The 21,504-nt window shown below is 43.1% G+C and overlaps 1 protein-coding gene across 6 annotated transcripts in view; it reads left to right on the top strand.

Moving 5' to 3' along the window:
* The window catches only part of CTNNA2 (catenin alpha 2), a 546,312-nt gene that overhangs the window by 467,900 nt on the left and 56,908 nt on the right, over window positions 1-21,504 (top strand). For all 6 annotated transcript variants that reach the window (XM_054391626.1, XM_054391625.1, XM_054391624.1 and 3 more), the window contains one exon: window positions 19,915-20,066. In XM_054391626.1, the coding sequence (XP_054247601.1) occupies window positions 19,915-20,066 (152 nt within the window). The remainder of the gene's footprint in view (window positions 1-19,914; window positions 20,067-21,504) is intronic.

Genomic DNA, 21,504 nt, shown 5'->3' with positions numbered 1-21,504 from the left:
TTGGGATGGTTTAATATTACTTATTGCATTATGCTTGTTCCCAGCTTATTATCCTTTAGCCTTGATAGGGACACCAAGCCTTAATTGCACAGATAGATCCCAACGACCAAAATCCAGAATTACTTCTTTTTCTGACCTTTCATTGTGATTGATTGGAAATTATAGTTGAAGTGTGGATCCTTGTGATTATGACAATTATGCCTTGGCACTTACAGATTCACAGCAACTTGTAGAAATTAACTTTCACAGACTCTTCCCCGAGAGCAACAGAGAGATATTTTGGGGGGAGAAATCAGAAATAAGTAACATTATAACAGAATCATAGAATTGTCAGGGTTGGAAGGGACCTCAAGGATCAGCCAGTTCCAACCCCCCTGCCATGGGCAGGGACATCTCACACCACAGCAGGTTGCTCACAGCCACATCCAGCCTGGTTGCAAAAACCTCCAGGGATGAGGCTTCCACCACCTCCCTGGGCAACCTGTGCCAGTGTCTCACCACCCTCATGGTGAAGAACTTCTTCCTAATATCCAATCTGAATCTCTTCTCCTCTAGCTTGGATATATTACCCCCCAGTCCTATCACTCCATGTCATCCTAAAAAGTCCCTCCCCAGCTTTCTTGTAGACCCTCTTACTGTAAGGCCACAATAAGTCTCCTTGGATCCTTCTCTTCTCCAGACTGAATAGCCCCAGCTCTCTCAGTCTGTCTCCATATGAGAGGAGCTCCAGCCTTCTGATCATCCTCTGTACACGTTCCAGCACCTCCAGATCCCTCTTGTCATAGGGGCTCCAGAACTGGACACAGTGCTGCTGGTGGGGTCTCACCAGAGCGGTGCAGAAGGGGAGAATCACCTCCCTTCACCTGCTGACCACACTTCTCTTGATGCAATCCAGGATCTGGTTGGGCTGCAAGTGTACACTGTTGGCTCATACTGAGCTTCTCATCTTATCTTCAGGCCATGCTAGACACTCCATTTGGCTCCACACAGCGATTTCCTATGCAGCATTCATCTTTTTACATCTGTCTGAGCCTGGAGGATCAACTTTTGGCCCTGTACAGCTTGAAAATAATGCCATAAGGTTTACTGCTTTTTCCCTTGCAGTTTAACAATTATATTTTGTGTCCTGTTTTTTTACATAGGAGAAGCAAAAGTGGGTCTGAAAATTGGGTTTATTAGTCCCTGTATTTTTCTTTTTCTACTCAACAGGAGATGAGTACTTTAGCTCATTTGAAAGACTCTGGAAACTGTTCTGGTAAAATATTTTGTTACACTATTGTCTCTTGGTTAAAGGAGAGCTTTTGAAGAATTCCTCTTATCAGTAGCATTTTTTATTAAGCAAAACATATCTTCAGACTTTATATTCATCTAAAATTCTGACTTAATATGCTGTAAAATTTGTTATTAACAATTTTTCAACAGAGCTATCTGACAGTTATAAAGCACAGTTATATAGATCAGTGGTAAGTATAGTAAATACAGTCCATGTTTAGTGCAGTTCCTGATATAATTTGAATAATAACTAAGTGCTAAAAGCTCTGAACTAAATGCATCTTGCCATGAGCTTGCTAGTGCTGGGATTCACAGGCTCACAGGATGTTAGGGTTGGAAGGGACCTTAAAAGATCATCAACTCCAACCCCCCTGCCAGAGCAGGACCATAGAATCCAGCACAGGTCACACAGAAACACATCCAGACAGGGCTGGACAGGCTCTAGAGAAGGAGATTCCACAAGCCCTCTGGGCAGCCTGTTCCAGTGCTCTGTCACCCTCACAGTGAAGAAGTTCCTCCTCATGTTGAGGTTGAACCTCCTGTGCTGTAGTTTATATCCATTACCCCTTGTCTTATCCCAGGGTGCAATTGAGCAGAGCCTGCCCCTTCCCTCTTGACCCACAGCCCTCAGATATTGATAGACATTTATTAAATTCCCTCTCAGTCTTCTCCTCTCCAGACTAAACAGCCCCAGGGCTCTCAGCCTCTCCTCCCCAGGCAGTGCTCCAGTCCCTTCAGCATCCTTGTAGCCCTCCCTTGGACTCTTTCCAGCAGATCCCTGTCCCTCCTGAACTGGGGAGCCCAGACCTGGATGCAATATTCCAGGTGAGGTCTCACCAGGGCAGAGTAGAGAGGGAGGAGAACCTCCCAGATCCAGTACTTAAAACTCAGTCCCCTTTCCTCACAGTCAAAGCAATTCCTTACCAATAGTTAAAACTCTATCCTTGTTCCTCAAAGTCAAAGTAATTACTTATTTTATATCTTTTAAAATGTGAGAAAACTTGTCAGTGATTAAAAATTAAGATGAGTAACTGTGTGTTAACAACTGGATGTTAACAAGCGTGTGTAAGGTACAAACGGTGCAGCAGCAGTTCAGAAGGCAGAATGGGTTCAAATTCACAGAGCAAGTTATGGTGGGACAGCTTCTGCCAAGTGTCAGTGTGGATCATTAATGTTACAGCACAATTCCAATCTGTGGATTTTCAGGCTGTTCACACAGGCATTGGCTATTCTTTCTCTGTGATAGTTGATCTTAAAACAGAATATGGAATCAGGTAGTGACAGGACTAAGGGGGGAATGGAACAAAGCTGGAAGTGGGTAGATTCAGACTGGTTGTAAGGAAGAAGTTCTTCCCCATGAGGGTGGTGAGACCCTGGGATGGGTTGTCCAGGGAGGTGATTGAGGCCTGTGATGGTTTTAAGACTGTCTTTTTAATTTTTCTTCACAAAGTTTGAGCAGAGAAAGTGAAGGAATGTAAATAAATCACTGTTGGGTGTAAGAAAGTAAAATAGTGATTATTCTAAACTCTTCCATTGGAGAGAGAGAAATGTTTAAGACTCTCCACTCAAAACAAGGTTGGGGAGTTGGGCAGTCTGGTTCTCAGCTTGCTGGGCTTCTGTCTGTCTGCTGTTTCTCTGGCTGAAGATAACACACTGACATTGACAAGCTAAGTCTCACAGCCTCTCTGCTTCTTGATTCTCTGCCTTCTGCCAGGGTGCGCTGGGGGGATTCCTTATGGCTGGGGGGGGAGGCCCCTTGGGGGAAGCAAAGGGAGCTTGGTTGTGCTTTTCTGTTGATTGTACATATTTATAAATGTTTTGAACAGTGTCTATTTGTACAGATTCATGGCATTTCATCATAGATTGTAGATTTGATTGTAAATACAGCTTGCATTTGCTTCCATACTGAGCTAGCCTGGGTATTGTTGGTGTGGGATGGGGATTTCAGCTCTCACACTGTTACAAAGACCCTATTCCTGGAGGTGTTTAATGATGGATGGGTGGATGAGGCTCTGGCCAGGCTGATCTAGTGCGAGGTGTCCCTGCCCATGGCAGGGGGGTTGGAACTGGATGTTCCTTGTAGTCCCTTCCAACCCTGACTGATTCTAGGATTCTAATTTACTGAGTCATTTTGTCACTCTAGAATGAAGTGGTGAAAATGGTATTTAGAGCACTCAACACCATTCTGTGCCCTGCGTGTACTCAGCCTTCTCCTCCAGAACTGCTCCCTGCGTAGACATCCGTGTAGCTATGGATATAGAGATATGGATGTCTATGAATACAGACATATATTTATACATTCCCTCTATCATCACCTTGAGATCCTGGGCAGGTTTTTCAAACACATAAGAATGATGAGGGTGATTTTTATTTTGAGCCAGGCTGCACCCACAAAGGAACACATCCAAATATCAGTGCGAAACTCAGTGATGTCGTTTTCCTCTCTTTCCTCCCTATTTTTAACTGAACCCTTACTTGTTTTAAAAATGAAGTGCTTTGGAAATCTGAAAACAAGGAATTAGTTAAAGACAAAGGAAGGCAAATAAGCACATTACATTTCTCTTATAATTATATTTTACTTTTAGCTATCAGCTCACGAAAAGGATATCTCCGTTAAGCTTCTTTGTCCAGGGATTTCACATTGCTGTGTGAGAATTGGGTTGGATCCACAAATCAAGCAGAGAGTGCAGAAATATGGATCTGCTCTTTTGGAAAGAGGAACACCTGGCTAATATGTTCTTTTGGTTGGGTTTTTGTTGTTTCTTTTCATGTGTTTTTTGGTTGGGTGGTTTTTTTTGTGTTGTTTTTTTTTTTTCTGGTGGGGGAGAAAATCTTTAATGAAAGTGCAGTTGGTAGGTTCTGTGAAATTGGAACTATGCAAACCTTACTTTAATAACTGCTTTCATCTTCAAGTTTTGTTTGTTTCTTGTTTTAATTTACAGCCTTTGGAATACACAGGATGGGTTGTTGGTTGTTTTTTTTTTTTAGTGTTTTAGTGTTTTCTTGCCTGTGCTTGACTAACCCCCTGCCTTTATAGCCAAGTACTTGGTAGAGGCTTGATTCTTCTCTCTGACAGCAGGATTCAGCAGTGACATATTGGTTATTGTCCTTTTAAAATTGGATACTTTTATTTTCCTTTAAAAGCCAAATAAAAACTTGACTCTCACTTGCTGGCTTTTTAATAAATCAAAGATGAAAACTATAAAACTGCAGAGCCTACAGGGCTTGCTGGGAGCAAACACACAACTGACAGATTTTAGTGGATGCTAATTGTGTGCAGGAGCAAACTAGATCTTCAGAGTTTAGTTTTTTTGGTTGCATTTGGGGGAATCATGAAGTTTTGCCCATATTTTGAGCTTGGTTTACTGCAGTGACTCCCCCAAGGACTCCTTGGGGTAGGCTCAGCCCTGGGCATCAGGCATCTCCACAGGGACAGGGATGGCCTGAGGCCAGGCTGGGCTGTCAGTTCACAGGTGGGAGGCAGGATCAGGCCCATTGAGGGAAACCAGGGTCAGACACAGCCCAGGGATTGGCAGCAGGGACAACCTCATGGCTCCTATTAAATCCTGTCTTGGTATTCAGCATTTGTAGAGACCTGTGAAATTATCCTGCTACAGATGGTCCATGAAAAAAACAGGAATGAGAGAAAGGTGAAAAACAGAGGAGAATGAAAAGGTTAAAAGCAAAGTAAAAGGCAAAAAACAAGGGAAAAGTGTAAGAGAAAACAGAGAGCACAGTTTCTGTTTGAACATGGAGATCTTGTGCTCAGCACCCTGCCTTTGAAGTGACTTGAGGCCCCTTGAGAGTGTCCCACAGCCTTTAATAAGGAGGAGATCGAAGTCTCCTCAGCAATTCCTTGAGCAGCTGTAACAATGAAGGGAAATATGAGGTTCTGAGTGAGTGAAAAGAATTGTTCATAGAAAGAAACCAAATAAGGAGCCAGGACATGGGACGCTATTTTTCAGGATTTCTGAGATGCAGGGAGGAGAAAGAGCTGTGACATTCTTTAAAGGTCAGAGGGGTGAATTTAAATTGGAAAAATCAGAGTAGACTTTGCAGGTTTATAATGAAGGGGGGGGGGGGGAATGGAAGTTGAGGGAGAAAAATCAGAGCAAATGGGACCAGAACTGCCTGGGAAGGGCTCTGGAAACTGTCTGGTTTATATATAGCTATGTATTTATATATCTGCATCAAAAGCAGTGTGACCAGCAGAGCAAGGGAGGGGATTCTTCCCCTCTGCTCTGGCAAGACCCCACCTGCAGCACTGCTTACAGTTCTGGTGCCCCCAGCAAAATAAGGACATGGAACTGTTGGAGCAGGTCCAGAGGACCAGGGCCACAAAGATGATCAAAGGGCTGGAGAAACTCCCCTGTGGGGACATGCTGAGAGAGTTGGGGCTGTTCAGCCTGGAGAGGAGAAGGCTTCAGGGAGACCTTAGAGCAGCCTTCCAGTACCTGAAGGGGGCTACAGGAGAGCTGGGGGGAGGGACTTTTGACAAGGGCTTGGAGTGATAGGATGAGGGAGAATGGCTTTGAGCTAGAAGAGGGGAGATTGAGACTGGAGATGAGGAAGAAATTCTTTCCAGTGAGGGTGGTGAGACATTGGAACAGGTTGCCCAGGGAGGTTGTGGATGTCCCCTCCCTGGAGGTGTTCAAGGCCAGGCTGGATGAGACCTTGAGCAGCCTGGGGCTGGTGAGAGGTGTCCCTGCCCATGGTGTAGATGATCTTTAAGGTCCTTTCCAACCCCTTTTTGCCCCTTCAGTTTGCATTGGGATGTCTGGAAAGAGCAAGTGCTATAGTACTTGGGTTACTTACTCCTGTGAAGAACATTGGAAATTTAAATTTCAGTTCAGATCAGAATTTTGAGTTTCAGGTTTTGGCATGTTTTTAAAATACCCTACTGTGTTTGCAACTCTGTTTTTAAGTAGGTCACTCTCTGACTTCTGTTTGGACTCAAATTTTTCATGTTGTTTTTATCAGAGTGGACTAAAGTTGAAAATCAGCACTCCTGGCAATTCAGCAATAAACCTGTGAGAGTTTTATCAGTGTGAGTAGGACAAACTTTAAAGATATTTATCACTAGGAAAAGGCAGCTCGATGATATTATCAAAGCTAATACTAAAATGTGGTAAAGATGGATTTTTCAGCAGTGATGTGAAGGGAAACAAAATGTAGAAGCAGGAAGATGAATTTAAGCATGGCTGTAATAAAAAAAAAAAAAAAAAAAGCCCCATCTGAAAGCTGGGGGAGAGCTAAAAAATGGCAAAATGGAGACTACTTAAAAAATAAATGATGCTAAATTCATGTTTTACGGGAGTTTGAGGCAGTTACAGTACAAGTTATGGGAAGCATCATCCTGACAACATCAGATCATTTTTTTTTCCAGGGGGTTTGATGAAATTATGGCTTTTATGCTGCAAAGCACAGTAGCATTTTCTTCAAAGTTTTGCTACACTGAAATCCAAAGGTCAAAATACCACTGACTGAAAACACTGAATGCATTAGTAGAACAAAAGTGTGGTGCAAAAGGAGCAGAGAATACCCCAAACTGTGTTCCATTAGTGTTTGGGTTGATCCAAAGAGTTTTTAACTGAAGAGGGTAGTGTTCAATATGCAGAGGAGTACAGTGAGAAATCCTGTAAAATATATTCTAAAACAATTAAATCAGACACCTCTGAGATGAATAAATCACCCTGGTGTCTGAAAAGCTTAAACACTGTTTCTTTTTCTCTCCACTTTTAGGGTTGAAAAATAAAACAGCAATGAAGGAGAATACAATGTAATTGATTTAGATTTTTAAAGGCTTTTCATAAAGTCCTGCACATGCAGCTGCAAGGGAAATGGGTAACCACGGAGGGAAAGTTAAGGCCTTTGATGGATTAAGAGCTGATTAGAAGGCACAAGCAAAGCACAAATGACCATTTCACAGCAGGCAGAAAGATAAATCCTGTGATGCTTCAGGGATCAGCACTGTGATTGTTGCTGATGTATTAATTAACAGGTGAAGAGGCAAAGGCAAAATCTGCCCAAAGGAAAATGCTGGCTTGGCTGGTGGGAGTAGGGGAGTTTCTTTAGCAGAAAGACAATGCTGAAAGATTATTTGACTTAATTTCTCTAGGTAGATGGAATAATTTAAGTTCCACTATCATAATTTCAGTTCCACTAGCTACACTGACAGGAAGGCACTGAGCTAATTCATCGTCTCAGAAAAAATATGGCTTCAATATGGGCAGCTGGGCAAAGGCACCAACCCCTTTCATGCCCAGCAGTGCTCACATCAGTATTTGACATCTCAGCCTGTACTTTAAGGAGGATGTTCACTGAATGTACCAGACAGTTGTTACAGCTTTGACCTCTACAGGCTAAAGACCTTCCAGAAATGGAAGAAGGTCAGGATAAGGATGACAAAATTAAAGAAATCTGGGGGTTTGGAGGTAAACTAACTCCAGGAGAGTTAAAAAAAGGCTAGGATTTTCTATTTTGGATGTGTCAGACACCTTAGATAAGGAATATTAGGTTAATATAACAGCAATGCCCATTTTCATAAACTATTATTACTTAAATTCTTGTTTAATTGTTTTTTCTCAGAAACCTCCTCTTCTGATGTGCTTTTTTTTTTTAAGAAGGAGGATGGTTCTGGAGGTAGAAAAAATTGTCAAGTGTAGAAAACATAGGCAGTAAAAAATGCAGTGACTATTGACTAGCTCAAAGAGAGTATGTGGGAATTGTACAATGATCTTTCAAAATAAAAGCAGTGGCATTCCTTGTACCCCCTTGCCTACACACACCTTCCTACAGATATACACCAACTTGCAATTCAAGCCAGAAGGTGTGTTTTGCTTGAGTTACGTAAGCTGTTTTGTGTCCAGCAGCAGGCTACTGGTTTCTTGAGGGGATTTTAGAAGAGCTGCAGCTAGCTTATATTTTCAATATTAACCTGAAGGAACTCCCATTTAGTAGTAATATTGTGGGGGTTCTCACTGTATGTTGTCTTTATTTGCACAAGGAGGCAGGAGAAGAAGTGAGACTGAAGTTGATGAGATGCAAAAGTCCCCTCAGCTGTAACTTGTTATTCTTTGTACACTTTGTGATGCGCAGCAATGGCACAAGGGGCAATGGTTTGAAACTAGAGCAGGGTAGGTTCAGAGTGGGCATTAGAAAGAAGCTCTTCACTATGAGGGTGGGGAACACTGGAACAGGTTGTGCAGGGAGGCGGTGGAGGCCCTGTTCCTGGAGGCATTCAAGGTCAAGCTTGGAAGGGGCCCTCAAAGCTCATCTTGTCCAACCCACCTGCAGCCAGTGGGGACATCTCCATCTAGATCAGGTTGCCCAGAGGCCCATCAAGTTTGATCCTGATTGTCCCTAGGGATAGGGCCTCAACCACCTCCATGGGCAACCTGTTCCAGTGTCTCACCGACCTCATTGTGTAGAACTCCCTCCTGATGTCCAACCTAAACCTCCCCTGCTCCAGTTTCAAATCATTGCCCCACATCCTATCACCACATGCACTTGGAAACAGTCCCTCCCCAGCCTTCGTGTAGCTTCCCTTCAGATACTGAAATGCTGCTCTAAGGTCTCCCCAGAGCCTTCTCTTCTCCAGGCTGAACAGCCACAACTCTTTCAGCCTGTCCTCATATCAGCCCTCTGATCATCTTTGCAGTCTCCTATGGACCTGCAGATCCATGTCCTTCTGGTGTTGGGGAAAATGCTACAGGGTATGTGGATTCATTATCTTACATCTATCCTACAACTGTTTCAGTGGGAGAAAAGTGAATCAGTAAATGGGAATAAAAAGTGTGCACGGGATAGTGATGTTTTGTCCTTTTCTATGCCATACCACTTCAACCAGCATGCTGCAAACTTTGCCCTGATTTTACTTTTCCTCTTTCCTGGGTGGCCTTTTGCTGGTTTGATATCCAGAACTGATGAGGATTCCCATTTGTACTGGAGAGTATTTTGCTGCAGCAGAAGTCAGCAACTGCTTCTCTGAGCACAGAGTAGCAACCACTCTGAAAACCCAATCTGGTGACTGAAAACACGAATCTAATTCTGTATAAGTGTTTCTCCATCTATGAAATCCAAAATGTTATTAATAGATGGATGTGTGTGCATGATGTGTCCATGCACAGGGTGTGCTGCAAAGGCACTTAGATGGAAGCATGTGTCAGCCCAAACAACAGAACATTTAGATCCATTCTGCTTCTCAGAAAACCACTTGGTCTAATGCTGTCCTATGAGGTAATGAAGGGTAAGGAAGCTGGTGGAGGGTCTAGGGCATGAATCTTCTGAGGAGCAGCTGGGGGAAATGGGGTTGTGTAGTCTGGAGGAAAGGAGGCTGAAGGGAGACCTTCTTGCTCCCTATAACTCCCTGAAAGGAGGTTGAAGCCAGGTAGTGGTTGGTCTCTTTTCCCAAGGAACAAGCAACAGGACAAGAGGTAATGGCCTCAAGTTGCACTGGGGGAGGTTTAGGCTGGACAAGGAACAATTTCTTCCCTGGAAGGTTTGTCAGTCCCTGGCACAGGCTGCCCAGCGCAGTGGTGGAGCCTCCATCCCTGGAGAGTGTTAAGAGAGATGTAGATGTGCTGCTTAGGGGCATGGTTTAGTGGTGGACTTGGCAGTGCTGGGTTAAGTTGGACTACATGATCTTAAAGGTCTTTCCCAAATGAAACAATCCTGATTCTATGCTGTTCTGATATGTTGTATAATATCTCAGTAGAGCTTTATAAAGCTTTCTCTTTTTTAATTAGCAATATAGTGACTGAAACATTGCAAATGGTGATATGATATGAGACTAGGGCTTAAAAAAACATTTCATGAAACATTTAGAATCTTCTGATTAGGAAAGTACAGTTCTTCCAGAAACAGACTTTGACAAACACTTCAAAGCTAAATAAGGTGTCATGTTTCATTCCTCATTCATCCTTCAAACTAAATTGAGACACTGTGCCATCTTTGACAGAGTATGACAGATATCCCATGGGAATTACTTTCTTAAATACCTGTTTAAAGTACTTAAACCTCCCAGCAGACTGCATTCTTTCCTTAGTTAAATAAATTAATGGATTAATGAAAAAGAAATTTTTCCTGAACCTTGAAATTTTTAAGCCAGAGCTTTGTGCATTTAGTAGAATCATAGAACGGTCCAGGCTGGAAGGAACCTCCAAAGGTCCTCTAGTCCAGCCTCCTCATGTAGTAAAGCCTTTCAAAGCTCCATAAAGGCTGAGCTATTTTTCCTAACATAGCATTTTGTTGTTGTTATTGATGTAGATCATTGATGGATTTCTTTTCTTGGCTTGTAAAGCATTGGACCATGCTGCTCAGGGTAGTGGTGGCATCACCATCCCTGGAGGAGTTTAAAAGCCATGTAGACGTGGTGCTGAGGGACATGGTTTAGTGGTGGACTTGGCAGCACCAGGTTAACAGCTGGAATTGATGATCATAGGATCACACAGGGTATTAGGGGTTGGAAGGGACCTTCAAAGATCATCAAGTCCAACCCCCCTGCCAGAGCAGGACCATAGAATCCAGCACAGGTCACAGAGCAACACGTTCAGGTGGGTCTTGAAAGTCCCCAGAGAAAGAGACTCCACAACCTCTCTGGGCAGCCTGTTCCAGTGCTCTGTGACCCTCACAGTGAAGAAGTTCATCCTCATGTTGAGGTGGAACCTCCTGTGCTGGAGTTTATATCCATTGCCCCTTGTCCTATTACAGGGTGCAATGAAGAAGAGCCTGTCCCATCTTGATGATCCTCCACTCTCTCTTGATGATCCTAAAGATCTCTTCCAACAAAAATGATTCTATGGTCCTGTGAGTCTGTGCTCTGTCCTTCCTCTCTCTTCAATAGGCAGTGGTCTGTCAGAATTTGATTCAGCTGAACTTTATCTTCTTCCATAAAGTAGTAGTTGTGATTGCCCAGTAGAAATATCCATTGCTTTGCATTTGGTACAGGGAAATATGGATTTCTGACTTTGAACTGCATCAAGTAGGATGAAACCAGGCCAACTTTCCTACTCCCTATTGATATCACTAAGAATTACAAGACCTTGCACCTGGAGACAACTTGACCTTTATTACTTTTTTTGGTCTTAATTATCCCTTTCTACATTTCTAAACTAAAGAGATTGATAGAAATACAAGTTTCTAAGTAAAAGAAACATAAAAGTGCATTAAATTAGCTAGGCATACCTTTAATATTGCATATTAATCATAGAATCATAGAATGGTCTGGGCTGGAAGAGACCTCCAAAGGTCATCCAGTCCGAGCTCCCCACAGTCAGCAGGGACATCCCCAACTAGATCAGGTTGCCCAGAGCCCTGTCCAACCTCACCTTGAATATCTGCAGGGAAGGGGCCCAAACCACCTCCTGGAAACCTGTTCCAGTGTTCCACCACCCTCATAGTGAAGAACTTGTTCCTGACATCCAATCTAAATCTGCTCTTCTCTAGTTTGAAGCCATTGTCCCTCATCCTGTCAGTGCAGGCTTTTGCAGTTTCTCTCCATCCTTCTTGTAACCCCCTTCAGGTACTGGCAGGCTGCTATTAGGTCTCCCTGAAGCCTTCTGTTCTCCAGGCTGAGCACCCCCAGCTCCTTCAGCCTGTCCTCATAGCAGAGCTGCTCCAACCCCCTGAGCATTTTCATGGCCCTGATGCTGAACAACACCCAGACTGGTTTGACTGGTGTGTGATGTAACCCAACTTTTCCCTGCCTATCAGTGATCTCGTTCCTGCATCACTACACAAAATTTGCAGCTAGGTTTCTGAGTGCAAACACAGCAGTACAACCTGCCATAGGGAATTCATTTTTAGGCAGCTGATAATTACCTGGGATTTTTAATATGTGGAAGGTATGGGTTTGGTGGGACTAGAAGAAGAAAAGCTTTGGAGAATATCTTTTCGCTTTGGAGAATATCTTTTCTGTTGCTCCCATGAAAATCCAGGTTGTATCAAGGTACTCCCCCATGGTGACGTGCTGGTTTTATGCTGAGAGTAAAATAAAATAAATCAATAGGTGAAATGGAAGTAATCTTAACTTTGTTGTTTTGAAGTTATTCTCCAGTAGCCATTCTACTTAGATTTTTTTTTTTTTGGCAGTAATCTGACTTTCTGTGCCATTGAAAACTCATCTACACAAAGGCTTTGAAATCTTTATTTGTTAGAATGACCAAGTCAGTAAATCAGAAGAGTTGCTATTAACTTGGGACCTGATTCTGCCATCATTATGCAGGCACCTAATAATTCATGCTGTTAGACCAAGAGATGTTAATGGATGGCATTTTTCAGTCCAAGTGTGTGCAACTGTTTTCAAACTCAGCTCAAACCAAGAAACCTTTATTTAATTTCCCCCCACAAAGAGCTGGTGTGCTTCTGAAGCTGAAATTTGTAGCCAATCTCTCCACACCTAATAAATGAATCATTCCTCTATCTGATTCATTTACAGGTCTCAACTCTAGATACAGATTTTCAGCCTTTGCCTGATTTTTTTTTCTTGTAGCTCTTTCACTGTCAGCATAAGAATATCATTTTGTAGAGTAAATTTCAGAGAAGAAAGTCTGGAGGCTTTGTGAGGGCAGCTGAGGTAGATTATTTCCCCATACATCATTGTCCTGGAGCTCTTGGAGTGTGACCCAGCAACCTTAACTGGGGAATAATATAGTTCTTAACTGAATTTCCAGAAACTTTAGTGCATTAAATGACAACAGATGCTTAGAGAAGCTGTAAGTAATAGCATCTTATTAGTTTAAAATGTTTCTTTCTTGCTTATCTAATCAGAAATGAGCACTGATGTAAAGATGCAATTGTCAAGCAAGCAATTTATAATACAATTTGATATCTATTTCCATTTCAAAGCAGCAGAGAATGTGGATGAGTAATGATGTAAATTAAGGATCAAAATTGTTGAAAGAAGCTTTCACACCCAATGTAATTTGTGTGGTCAAGAATGAGTTCCACATGTTCAACAAGACAAATAAAAGGTAGCTTTCCATCTCCTCCCCATGGCCAGATGCTTATCAGCCTCTGCCTAATGCTTCATGAATGGGCCAAGAACCATAGAATCATAGAATTGTCAGGGTTGGAAGGGACCTCAAGGATCATCCAGTTCCAACCTCCTTGCCATAGGCAGGGACATCTCAAACTAGATCAGGTTGCTCAGAGCCACATCCAGCCTGGCCTTAAAAACTTCCAGGGATGAGGTGACTCAATTACCTCCCTGGGCAGCACATTCCAATGCCTGTTTAGCAGGTTGCCAACCTTTTAAAATATCTAATTTCTCTATCTTCATTGTAAGTCTCTGGACCTAAGACTTCCTAAGACCACAAGCAGAGGGTCTGCTTATGACCAGACTAATACTACAAAAACAGAATGTGTCCCTGCCTGCTTTTCCTCTGTGCTTTCATATTCACAGATCAGGTTAAAAAAAATAATAAAGAAACTGGAAATAAAAAAATAATTGGAGTCCCAAGTAAATGGTTAGATGTTAAATGTAAATTTATCCAGGTAATTATAGATATATTCATATACATATTATTTTTAGATAGAAGATAATTGAGTTGCAGTTGTCAACTGAAATAAGCATCTTTGTCTTCTTTTGAGGAGAAAGGGAATCAGAGCAGTCAGCTCTATCAGTCAAGGAATAATTTCCTTGAGGAGCTGGTGGAAGAGTATAGAAGCATTGGTGTTATTTAGACTAAATGTCATTACTGAAGCATAGAAATGTTCTATGCAGAAGGAACTAGGAGTTCTCCATGGAACAGCAATGTGCCCTTGTGGCCAAGGAGGCCAATGGGATCCTGGGGTGCATTCAGAGGAGTGTGTCCAGCAGATCCAGGCAGGTTCTCCTCCCCCTCTACTCTGCCCTGCTGAGACCACACCTGGAATATTGCATCCAGTTCTGGGCTCCCCAGTTCAAGAGGGATAGGGACCTACTTGAGTGAGTCCAGTGGAGGGCTACAAGGATGCTGCCTTGTGAGGAAAGACTGAGAGCCCTGGGGCTGTTTAGTCTGGAGAGGAGAAGACTGAGAGGGGATCTGATCAATATCTGTCAATATCTGAGGGCTGAGTGTCAAGAGGGAAGGGACACGTTCTACTCACTTGTGCCCGGTGATAGGACAAGGGGCAGTGGATATAAACTACAGCACAGGAGGTTCCACCTCAACATGAGGAAGAACTTCTTTACTGTGAGTGTCATGAAGCACTGGAACAGGCTGCCCTGCTGCCCAGAGAGGTTGAGGAGTCTCCTTCTCTGGAGGTTTTCAGAACCCATCTGGATGTGTTCCTGTGTCACCTGTGCTGGATTCTATGGTCTTACTCTGGCAGGGGGTTGGGCTCGATCTCTGGAGACCCCTTCCAACCCCTAACATCCTGTGAGCCTGTGAAATGTATGTCTGGGTGCAACCATAAAATACAGGGATTTCTAAAAACCCATTTTTGCATCATTCTTGCAGACACACAACAAAAATCTCAGTTGTCAGGTACCATAAGTATGGGCAGAGTACTCCAGCTAGGTCCTCACTGAGCAGCTCAGTATTGTCTCTCAAGTCTTTTTTTCCTGTGTTGTGACAACCCTAGGTTGACCTTTGCCATGCTTTACAAGAGCATCCCATTGCTAGACACATTGCAAGACTCCATTTGGCATCTGTCTGCTTTGACAATGTACCACCAGCTAATTATTCCTTCAGATGTTTTATCTCATGAGTTCCATGCCAAACTTATAGTAATTTAATTTACATTTCCTCTGTTTTCCTTCTAAGAATATCATGTGTGGCCATGTCAGCAATCTTACCTGAGTCAAGCTGTATCATATCTGCTGCCTCCCCCAACCCACTGTCAGCTGCCCTGTCAAGGAAGGCATTGCACTAGGTTAATACAACCTCTTTTGACAAAGCTGTTGCCTGTCCAACATCTGTTCCTTATTTACAAGATGATTAAACATTAATTGATTCACATTGTGTTTCATTTTCTTCCCAGGTACTGAAATATAGCTGAATATCCTATAATTCTTCCTTCTTCTCTTCTCCTGTATAAATTGATACATGCTCTTCTTCTTTTTCTTGATCCCTGGATCTTTCCCTGGGATTGTTTTTCAAATTGCTTTGATTATTCCCTTAACAACTGCAGAATACATTTCACTATGCTCTCTTAACAGGAAGACATCTTGAATAGATACATTTCCTTATGTTTAGGTAGAGAAGGCTCTGGGGTGACCTTAGAGCTGCATTTCAATATCTGAAGGACCTATAGGAAGGCTGGGAAGGGACTGTTTCCAAGGGCATGTGGTGATAGGGGCAGCAGGGTAGATTTAGGTTGGAAATCAGGAGGAAGTTCTTCACAATGAGAGTGGTGAAATACTGGAACAGGTTGCACAGAGATGTGGTTGAGGCCCCTGGAGACATTCCAGGTCAAACTTGATGTGGCCCTGGGCAATCTGATCTAGTTGGAGATGTCCCTGCTGACTGCAGGGGGTTGGGCAAAACGACCTTTGAGGGTCCTTTCCAACCCAATACATTCTGTGATTAGCTCTAAATTGCCCTTTTGTAATTCAGTCCCTGTTGCACTTACTATTAATTAGATTAAATACCTGATTGCCTCTGCTCTTTAGGACATTCTAGACATAAATCTAAGGATCCCAGATATTAGGAGGTTTTTGTTCTCATTTGTGCCTGTCTACCTTTACTTGTTTTATCTCTATGACCTGAAATAGTTTGCTTTGGGGGTTTATTTATTTATTCTTTAAGTTTCCCTGTTTTTGTCGTATTTTTAATGATTGTTTTTTTTATTTTTAGGCTAAAGACTTCCTTATGCAATCCTATTAGTCTCCTACTATACTTTCAAGTGTCCCATTAATTAAGATAACTTTATATATGCATTTATTAATGCTCTTGCCAGAACTTTCAGCTCTCTCAAACTCCCTCATTGAAATGTTTCCCCTCTGCCTAGCAATGGTTTATTAATATTTACTTTTTTTTCAGTCTGTTATTGCTGCCACTTTTCCCATATATCCCAATCACTTAATGTACTTATTGACCATTTTCTGCATGAAAGATACAATTCTGTTCTTTCATGTCTCTGCATGACTGTGTATATCTCTGTGTGTATATACATAGGCAGAATAAACATAGAGTGGCTTAGGGTTGGAAAAGAGCTCAGAGATCATCTAGTCCAACCTCCCTGCCATGGGCAGGGACACCTCTCTACTAGACTTGGCTGCTTAAGGCCTCATCTACCCTAGCCTTAAACACCTCCAGGGAGGAGGCATCCACAACCTCCCTGGGCAACTTTTTCCAGTCTCACCACCCTCATACTGAAGAACTTCTTCCTAAGATCCACAGCAGACATACTCTTCCTTAGCATCACACCATTCCTCCTTCTCCTGTCTCTAGACACTCTCATGAAAAGTTCCTCTGCAGCCTTCCTGTAGGATCCCTTCAGATATTGGAAGGTAGCTCTAAGGTCCCCCTGGAATCTTCTCCAGGCTGAACAACCCCAGCTTCCTCAGCCTATCCTCATAGCAGAGGTGCTCCAGCCCTTGGATCATCTTTGTGGCCCTCCCCTGGACCTACTCCAGCAAAAAGCTCTGTGTCCTTCTTATGATGGGGACACCAGAACTGGACACGCTATTGGAGGTGAGGTCTCAGCAGAGCAGAGTCAAGGGGCAGAATCCCCTCTCTTGCCCTGCTGCCCACACTACTCAGCCCAGCACAGGGCTGCCTTCTGGGCTGCATGAGGGCACTGCTGGCTCATGATGAGCTTCTCATCAACCAACACCCCCAAGACTCTTTCTTGAGAGCCACTCTCAACCCGTTCTGCACCCTGCTTGGATTTGTGCCCAGGACTGGCCTGACGCAGATGCAGGACATGGCACTTTGACTTGTTGAACCTCATGCAGTCCCACTAGCCCAATTCCCAAAGACTTTGATATTTATAGGTATTTCTATTTATATTCCTTTAAGGGAAGGAATAGTCCTTTAGGGATAGGAATCCTTGAAGGGAATTAATGTATTTATTTAACATCCAGTGAGTAATACTTAAACTCCTGAAACAGAAAAGCTGAGCTTGTGGTTACTGCCACATGTTCCTCAACAAGTAAATTAGTCTTGAATCATGGCTTTGTTGTGCTTTTTACTTTAAATCAGATAGTAAGATGTGTAACAGTTAGTTTTAATCATGAGTAAAATGTATATAAGGACATTCAGCCAAGAAAACGTCTGGTTTCTTGCTGTGGTGATAGCTTACTTCATAGGAAAGATTGTCACTGCTCGTGATGAAAAGACACAAAATTCCCCTTTGTATTCTTAAGTCAGCATCAGGCTACCAAAAAATCTGTTAAAAGTAAGGTGTAGGGAAAAGATGACAAAGAAAGATAGTATTATAAACAACAACAACAAAAAATAGGAATCATCTTTTCCTGCTCCTCCAATTATAATGCCAAAATAAAACCTGTGGTACAGGGAGGTGGTGGAGTCACCATCCCTGGAGGTGTTCAAGAAACCTGTGGACATAGCAGTTTGGGGTATGGTTTAGTGACCCTGGTGATATTAAGGTTGATGGTTGGACTCAATGATCTTAGAGGACTTTTGCAACTCAAATAATTTGCTGATCCTGTGATTCTATGATTTGGATACCTAGATGCTAGAAGGCAGCAAATAAGAACAATAATGTGGGTGGAATTAGAAAAATGGTTATCTGTAAGTCTTAAGCTTGGTCTAGGTTCCTTAATTTTATTAAAAGTAATTCCAATGGATTTTGTATCCAGTTTTCCATTGAAGCACTGATTTGTCCTGCAGTATATTAGGATGATTAAATGTAGGAAAGCAAGAAATGGCCTGAAGTTGCACTAGGGGAGCTTTAGGTTGGATATTAGGAGAAACTTCTTGACTGAAAGGGTTCTCAACCACTGGAACAGGCTGCCCAGGGAGGTGATTGAATCCCCATCCCTGGAGGTGTTTCAAAGAGGCAGAGATGTGGTGCTGAGGGCCATGGTTTAGCACCAGCCTTGGCAGAGTTAGGGAAAGGTTGGACTCCATGGTCTTGAAGGTCTTTTCCAACTGAAATGATTCTCTGATTCTGTATGAGAGCCCAGGCATCCAATATTAATGTTAAAATATTGAAGTGTAGGAGTAACTAAGTACAGGAGCATGGGTGGCTTATGGTTACTGGACCTGATCTTGTTCTTGTTTGTAGGGTTTGGGTTTAAGTTGTCAGAGGACTGATTTGGGGAACATTTATCTTTCTCCAAATGCAATGTGCAGAAAGTGATTATACCTTCAAAGGAATGCTGTAGAAAATTTTTACTTCAAGGAATGCTTTTATTTACATAAGTAAATAATTGCCTTAAGAGATAGAGATTTGAAAAGCTCATATATCCCACAGGTTGTAATATCCTTAGCTAATATCTACATGATTCTGTGATTCTCTGGCTGTTTTTTTCTGGTCTATACATGCTGATAGTGAAGAAACAGAATGTTCAATAATATGCCTTTACAAAATATGTTTGTAGTATTATTATTATTTTTTATTATTATTATATATGAGCTGGGCTGCAGTTAATTATCTAAATTAGGCAGGTATCTAAATTACCCCAGGTATCATTACAGGTTGGGGACTGACCTGTTGGAGAGCAGGGGAAAAGGACCTGGGGGTCCTGGTGGATGGAAGGGTGACCATGAGCCAGCAATGTGCTCTTGTGGCCAAGAATGCCAAGGGCAGCCTGGGGGGGGATTAGAAGGGCTGTGGTTAGTAGGTCGAGAGAGGTTCTCCTGCCCCTATACTCTGCCCTGGTGAAGCCACATTTGGAATATTGTGTCCAGTTCTGGCCCCTCAGTTCAAGAAGGATCTCAGGGAACTGCTTGAAAGGGTCCAGCAGAGAGCCACAAAGATGATTAAGGGAGTGGAACATCTTCCTTATAAGGAGAGCTTGAGGGAGCTGAGGATCTTTAGCTTGGAGGAGACTAAGATGTGACCTCATTCATGTTGATAAAGTTGTGCAGGGTGAGTGCCAAGAGGCTGGAGCCAGGCTGTGCTGGGTGATGCCCAATGACAGCACAAGGGGCAATGGTGGAAGCTGAGGCATAGGAAGTTCCATGGAAACAGGAGGAAAAATGTTTTCCCTGTGTGGGTGACAGAAGACTGGAACAGGCTGCCCAGGGGTGTTGTGGAGTCTCCCTTTCTGGAGATATTCAGGACCTACCTGGCTGTGTTCCTGTGTGACCTGATCTAGGTCATCCTGCTCTGGCAGGGGTGTTGGATTGGATGGTCTTTCAAGGTCCCTTCCAGCTCCTAACATTCTGTGATTTTGCTTTGATCATTTGGTATAAACCTGTACTGTGATCACTCCCACTTTTTAATGTATTTTACTGAGTGCTCAGATGTCTTGTAGTCTTTGAAAAGCTAGGAAATCATACTTTTAAAAGCCAGATTTCCATTCTTTGTTGTGCAGCTGGGGGAGAGAATATGAAGATCCTGCTGTCAGAGCACACGCCAGAGCTCTGCATGCACAGAGCTGGTACAAACCCATGCCACAGCTCTTGAAATTGTAACCCCAGTACGTGCCACATCTACTGGAAAGCGTTTGTGCCCAAGGGCAGGGGGAAAACGTTCATGAAAGGAGGTTTCTAATCCTGCTGCCTTTCATTTTGTTTAATCCAGTTATGCCACGTTTTGCTGAACAAGTTGAAGTTGCCATCGAAGCTCTGAGCGCCAACGTCCCGCAGCCGTTTGAAGAGAATGAGTTCATAGATGCCTCCCGCCTGGTTTATGATGGAGTTCGTGACATCAGGAAAGCTGTTCTCATGATAAGGGTATGTAAGGCACCTGGGGTAGAAAAGTTGGGACTTAGAGGGAAGTTTATATTGGACAAGAGGAATGTAAAACCAGCTTGGAATCAGCTTGATTTCATAATCAGGAAGAAAAGCTTGACACAGCAACCAGCTGGAAATAAAACCATGTGCAGCAAAAAACTCATCTGTGAGGGAAGAGCTGCGGGTACTTTAGGAGGTGAACCACAATTAATTTGTTCCTCACCCAGAAGGTTTGATCATAACTGACAATGGATGCAAACATTGTTAGTGCTTCTGTAGTAATAGCAATAATTTGCTAACATCTTCAAAGATTGAAGATGAGTGTTGGTGTTTTGGTTTGGTTTGGTTTTTTCCTAATGCAAATGTGCAGCCTGGGATATGAGATAGGCCTGGCTAAAATCAAAATGAATAAATAATTTTGCTGCCTGGGTTTCTGCAGGGATGGTTTTGACTGTTGACTGAGGGAAAGAACGTGTCATTTCAGTGCTGACTAACCAGTTGATTCAATTCACTCAGGCATTGTTTGAAAAACAACCCCACAAATAAATGAAACCCCCAGCAGAACAAGGTAATTATTGTAAGAGTAGATGTGTGTCTTGCTTTTCAGTACAGTCAGCAAAGATATTCTGAAAAACAAACACAAACCAAAGCACAACAAACAAAACAAAGCACAACAAACCAAACAAAGCACAACAAACCTAATTTTGGACATCTCTTCTGCAATCGAAAGTGGCATTTAAAAGCCAAATTGCTTCAAATCTGCCCCAGTGAGTGCCACTCGTAAAGGAAGCTGTGGTGGAAATCACAGAGCAAGCTGATGAAGCAAGTCCATTTCATCAGTAAATTTGCAGATGACAACCAAGTTAGGTGGAGTATTGATCTGCACCAGGGTAGGGAGGCTCCACCGAGGGACTTGGATAGATTGGATCCATGGCTAGCGTTAACAGGAGGAGCTTCAACAAGGCCAAGTGCCAGGTCCTGCACTTGGGGCACAGCAACCCCTAGCAACATTATAGGCTTTGGGGCAGTGTGGCTGAAAGCTGCTGGCAGAAAGGGACCTGGGGGTGCTGATGGACAAGCAGCTGAAGAGGAGCCAGCAGTGTGCCCAGGTGGCCAAGAGAGCCAAAGGCATCCTGGCTGGGATCAGCAATGCTGTGTCCAGCAGGAGCAGGGAGGGGATTGTCCCCTGGGACTCAGCTCTGGGGAGGCCACATCTCAAGTGTTGTGTTCAATTTTGGGCAGCTCAATCCAAGAGAGATGTGGAGGTGCTAGAGTCAGTGCAGAACAGGGCAAGGAAGCTGGGGAAGGGCCTGGGGAATAAATCTGATGAAGATCAACTGAAGGAGCTGGGGATGGTTAGTTTGAAACAGAGGAGGCTGAGGAGAGACCTCATTGCTAACTGGACTCAATTATCTTAAAGGTCTTTTCCAATCAAAAG

Source organism: Indicator indicator, chromosome 23, assembly GCF_027791375.1.
Source record: "Indicator indicator isolate 239-I01 chromosome 23, UM_Iind_1.1, whole genome shotgun sequence".
In the NCBI taxonomy this organism is placed as follows: Eukaryota; Metazoa; Chordata; class Aves; order Piciformes; family Indicatoridae; genus Indicator; species Indicator indicator.
The sequence above is the reverse complement of the archived record's forward strand: the minus strand, read 5'-3'. Positions and strand labels throughout refer to the sequence as shown.